Raw genomic sequence first — 6,013 nt, 5'->3', positions numbered from 1 at the left:
ATACTCTATTATTATTGATTTTATAACGTATCCAGCTAAAACAATAAAAATGTAGTTACGTCCGTTTGCATTTAAGGCGACGATATATACTTTAAGTAAAGTTATTTTATTTGTACTTTTAAAAACATACTTAAAACAAAAGTAAAGTAAAAAAACACAACCATAGAGAATTATACATAGAGACGAGACACTCCGATTTGTCAAACAAAAATACAACAAATTATATGTCTGATACAACAACAAAATACATTGACTAGCAAACTCAACTAAAAAAAATATTTCTTATCGAAAATTAAGGAAAAAATGTCAATTACAAAAACAAAATATTCCAATACATAAAAATAACAAAAAATTTATAAAAATTAACGAAGTTTTCAAAAAAGAAATCTGTTATTCGCTTGTGTTTTTTTCGTTATATAAAATCGCGTTATATAAAAATCGCGTATTTGAAAAAATGGTTGCTAATTTGAGTTCGCGTAATATCGAATTCGCGTAAATAAAGTACCGCGTAAATGGAGGCTTGCCTGTACATATATACATATAAACACACATTCACTTTTATATATATAGATACAATAGAATTTTAAGAATTATATTATTTTTGTCGGAATTTGTATTGAATTTAACAAACAAAGCTCCTCTAATGAATCCTGAATGAATTAATTTTGTTCGCTTAACATATGCAGATATGTCACAGACATTAACCCTATAACCGGCAAGGCTGCATTTAGGCGGGTATGTTAAATATATGTAATGCTGCTCTATTTGGTTACTTTTCCCGTTATAATGGTAAATACACAGAAAAAATTATATTTCAATTCAAACATTTATCCCATATTGAACTGGTTTCAATTATTTTATAATTGAATCAAGTATTCATGTGCTCAAAAACAAAATTTTCTGATATTTTCTATTGAATATTGAGTTTTAATTTGATAACTTTTAACAATTGAATATACAATTTTCGTTATTGGTTGAACTTTAAATACAAAAATTATTGAATAGATAATTTTCGTAATTGAAAACACAAAAAATAACAAAAATGTGTTTTCAATTACGAAAATTATCTATTCAATAATTTTTGTATTTGAAATTCAACCAATAACGAAAATGTGTATTCAATTGTCAAAATTATCAAATTCAAAACTCAAAATTCAATAGAAAATATCAGAAAATTATGTTTTTGAGCACATGAATACTTGATTCAATTATAAAATAATTGAAAAAGTTCTATTTTAAAATAAAGTCGACTTTAACAAAAGTTAACTTTAAAATTTCTTTCATAGTTAGGGTGATTGTTTTTCAAAAATGTTAAAAAAAGGAATTTCGGTTAATCGACACAAATTAATCGGTTTATTGTTATTTGAAAATCGACAATTTTAAATCATTCTAACAATTAACCGTCCAAAATCAATCGGCTAACTGATTAACAGTTAAATAAAATGAAAATAGAAAAACCGAATTAAGAAAGAATTGGAGTTGGTGAAAATCAAATCAGATTTATTTCGCTTAGGTAACGAATGATAAAGAAATATTAAAACCATTTTGAAAACTTAAAGTAGCTTCATTTCAAAGAATTACAAAATACTATTTCGCAATTGAATTTTTCACAATAGTCGATGTTTCGATTAGTCAAAGCAGAATAGATAAACAATAACAAAAGGCGTATATTTAGGGTTTTCCGTATTGTATTGTTATTAGTGCAATTGTCGCTGATATTTCAAATAAAAAAACCAACTCGTAGGTATATCTAAAATATTAATTAAATGCACTTATATGAGTAGATGGAAAGACCTCTGCTGTTGGATTCTTCTCTTCTCATTACAGGTAAATAAAACGAACTGGAATAAATATGTAGGCATTTATAGAAACAGGCAGATTGCCTTGCAGTAAGAATTACAAAGTAAGGCCAGCTGAGGATTAAAGTATCCTACCTACCTTTAAACTATTTGTAATAATTGTTTGTTAATGTGTTCCTGGTACAAGCAGGCTACAATTGATATATATGGTAGGTAGCAAAGGATATCAACAGGCAAAGCTGGATAAAGTGGCGGCATTAGCAACAATTGTATATAGGAATAAAACTAAAGGAATTTTAAAGCATTAGCTATTAAAACCTCACAGTGTCAACTTCTTGCTCGAATTCTTACTGGAATTTTAAAACATTAATTATCAAAAACTCACAGTGTCAACTTCTGACTAAAGCAGTATTTAAAAAATAAATTCTTGTTCAAATTCTTACTGGATTTTTATTAAAAAAGTGTGAAATATTATTCTAAACGGAATTATAATGGAAGCAAAAATGGTAAGTTTATTTAAAAAGCAAAAATTCCTTTTTATTATCATTAACATCGTTTCATATAAGTTAAATCATCAAATTGACAATATTCGAAAGAATTCATTCATAATTCCATTTTAAAAATGAAATTAAATTTTATATCTTAAGCCATTCATCAGCGAATAAGTTCAATGGCTTAATTCCTTTGTACCTCAAATGTATTGAATTAATTCCTTTTGAGAATTTTATCTGCGAAGAATTAATTCAATATTGAATCATTAAAATTTTCTTAAATTCAAATCCATTATAAAATAGCTTTAAAAATGTATTGAACACAGAAAAAATTGTTTCTTAAACCGTTTCAATTCAAATATTTGTCACATATTGAACTGGTTTCAGTTATTTGATAATTAAATCAAGTATTCATTTTCTCAAAAACATAATTTCTTGATATTTTCTATTGAATTTTGAGTTTTGAATTTGATTATTTTGACAATTGAATATACAATTTTCGTTATTGGTTGAATTTCAAATACAAAAATTATTGAATAGATAATTTTCGTAATTGAAAACACATTTTTGTTATTTTTTGTGTTTCAATTACGAAAATTATCTATTCAATAATTTTTGTATTTGAAATTCAACCAATAACGAAAATTGTATATTCAATTGTCAAAATAATCAAATTCAAAACTCAAAATTCAATAGGAAATATCAAGACATTTTGTTTTTGAGCAAATGAATACTTGATTTAATTATGAAATAATTGAAACCAGTTCAATATGGGATAAATGTTTGAATTGAAATATAATTTTTTCTGTGAATGATTAAATCTTTCTTCAATTCCAATCAATTACAAAAACGCTTAAGTCACTTATTCCAATTCATTTTGAGAATGATTAATCGCAAAAGAAAACACATTTTAATTTAATTTGTATTAGAATTGAATTTACAAAACATGAATCATTCAAAGGTTGAATGTATTCTCTTTTGAATTAATTCCATTATGAATTGATTCAACGATGAATGAAGTCTATGAGAATAGATTTATGGAATGAATGGCTGACATTTTTACTTCCGAATTAAGATATTAGTGAATTAAGTTCAATTTTAATTAATTAATTTGAAGCTCTGATTCGAGTGTATATTTTCTGTTATAAAATATTGTTACGTTTTAACCTTTTCAAAACATTTGGTTTATTTCCTTTAAATAAACCGGATACTTTTGATTGCAAATAAAAGCCGTTTAGTAGTTTGAAAATTGTAACAACTCTTTATTTATTCAAATGTACAACAACAACAGAATTAAATAGTCACTCAATGTTTTTTTATACATGTTTGTAAATTCGCAGAAAAACAGACACAATTTATAATGTACACGAATTTACTTGAAAAACACAACACACTTTAAGGCACTCAGTTGATGTTTATTCGAAAAGCGTCTCTGATAAACTGACTCACGACTGCAACCTCTGCCACTATTTATAACAATGCATTACCATCTAGAAAGCTCTATTTCTACAATGTTCCTTAACTGAATATTCGAATTCAAACAGCGTTGCCAACTTACGATCAATGGTCAACTGAAAGCTTTTATTTAATAATGCCCACAGATATTTTACAGTTTGCTATTACAGCACTGTTATTTGAAAGCATTATGCTACTTTTAAATCAGCCCTTAAAATCGTTATATTTGAATTCAAGTACAATTTCGTAACAATATTTTTTAAATTTCCCGAACAAATTTGTAATGCCTATTTTATTGGGATGAATTGCTAAATTCAAAATTTAATAGTTTCAGCAATTAAATTAACATGCATTGGAAAATCAAAGAATCGAAGGCTTTTAAACATTTAAACTTACTTCTAACAATAATTATGTAAATATCTAGTGATACCAATAATTTGTTTTATTTCAATTACTTATTTACAGATTCAATTACCAATCATGTCTGTAGTGGTCGGATCAGCAGACAAATTCCGAGGCATACCAGAGCCAGGACAGCGGATTAATCGGCCCTTAATGGTTGATGCCTGGTCACAGACAACCGACAGTGAATTTTCTTACCTACATGAAATCGAAAATAGGGAGCAGCAATCTCAAAGGGAAAGAGAATTAAAGGAAAAAGTAAAGGCACTGGAGGAAAATCTAAAGGTCCACAGAGAATTACTCTCCCAAATACATGCGACATCGGCAAGAACGTCAGCATTACTGTCACAACAGAAACCACAAAGTCAGCCAATAAATAATATTGGTTACAAAAACCAAAGCAACAGCAGTGCTAATATAAGCAGCAATATTACTACAGCAGCACAAGTAAGTCCTAAAATTGTAAATGCCCTAAACCCTACCAAGCAAGTGAATTGTGCTGCTGCCGAAAGTGGGAAATATACAATTTTAGCTGAAGGTACGGATACGGATGAACCGATATTCATTCATTTGGCCGAAGATGATGTGTCTTTAAATTTAAACAGTTCAAGGGATTCAGGACGTTTGGAAATTTGTCTGGATACTGTAGAAAACATTGAAATTAAGACTGAACATAATAGTGTCAACAATTCCCCTACAATTCAACATCAGACGGCTCCAGCAACTTCAGTCACAACACATCATGAACATCATGTCATAAAGAGACAAAAACTGGCAGCACAGCAAATTGTTGGAAAAGATCAAAGAATTATTTATGGCAATAGTTTACGTAAGACGGCTAAAGTCCGAATTACCAACATAAACACCACAACAATGCCAAAAGACTTTCCCTCACTCGCAGATACGAGCATCATTACCTTCGATCCAGATAATGTAATGGTATCGATTGGGCCGAATGACACACGGATACCAGCTAAGGTTTATGATAATATGAATTGGACATCTGCCTCGATTGCGACGAGGAAACTTCTAATGGCCATATTCGATCGGAAAGTCTTGACTGGCAAGCCTTCGCCGGCCTTTAAGGACCAAGGCAAACAACTAAAAAAATGTTTGGATTCCAAAGTCATAGACGACATTATATTTGCGGTAACTCGCAAATGTCAAGTTTCCGACAAAGAAGTGCGTAATGCCATCGCCACGAAATGTGTCGACGAAAACAGAATGGTGAAGCTACAAATGAATAAACGGACCCGAATGAGAGAAATGAACAAAGAAAATCTGATTGGATAAGGCAATCCTCTAATAAATAATAGCTAACATGCACCTATTCTGTGACGAAAATATATTAAAACATTAGACTTAAATAATATATTCTTACTAGATCAATAAATATAAAATTTAATTTAAACAACATGTACCTTTTATAATATAAATAAAAAATATTTTAGTTTTAAGTTATAATCATTATGATTGTATTTATAATATGACTTTTTTAAGATAAACAAATTATACTTCAATTTTCATACTAATTTGAAGTTTTTTAAATTAGAAAAATATATTTTTAAATTTAATTAAATATCAATAAGTTAAGTTTTATTACATGCAAATACATATTTTTTAAAACTAAAATTAATAAATAATATGTCTTTTTTAAATTGGAAAAAATCGTTTTATAATGATTTTCAGATTTTGCTTAAAACACTCAAACATTTTTGCTTAAAACTCGCAAAAATAAAAAAAAATTTTAAAATTAAATGTATAAATTCAATTACAATGCAATAAAATATGATTAATGAATATTACATTAAAAATTTTTTTTGGAAATTAACCCTGTATCTCCTTTAGGTCAAAATTACCAAAAAA

General features: G+C 27.8%; 1 protein-coding gene across 1 annotated transcript; it reads left to right on the top strand.

The window, feature by feature from the left end:
- The first annotated feature begins 2,290 nt into the window (after window positions 1-2,290).
- Window positions 2,291-5,440, top strand: LOC135950457 (protein insensitive-like). Its single transcript, XM_065499998.1, has 2 exons — window positions 2,291-2,305; window positions 4,211-5,440. The coding sequence occupies exons 1-2, from the start codon at window positions 2,291-2,293 to the stop codon at window positions 5,438-5,440; spliced, it is 1,245 nt and encodes a 414-aa protein (XP_065356070.1).
- The last annotated feature ends 573 nt before the right edge of the window (window positions 5,441-6,013 follow it).

This window comes from Calliphora vicina, chromosome 2 (assembly GCF_958450345.1).
Source record: "Calliphora vicina chromosome 2, idCalVici1.1, whole genome shotgun sequence".
Lineage (NCBI taxonomy): Eukaryota > Metazoa > Arthropoda > Insecta > Diptera > Calliphoridae > Calliphora > Calliphora vicina.
The sequence above is the reverse complement of the archived record's forward strand: the minus strand, read 5'-3'. Positions and strand labels throughout refer to the sequence as shown.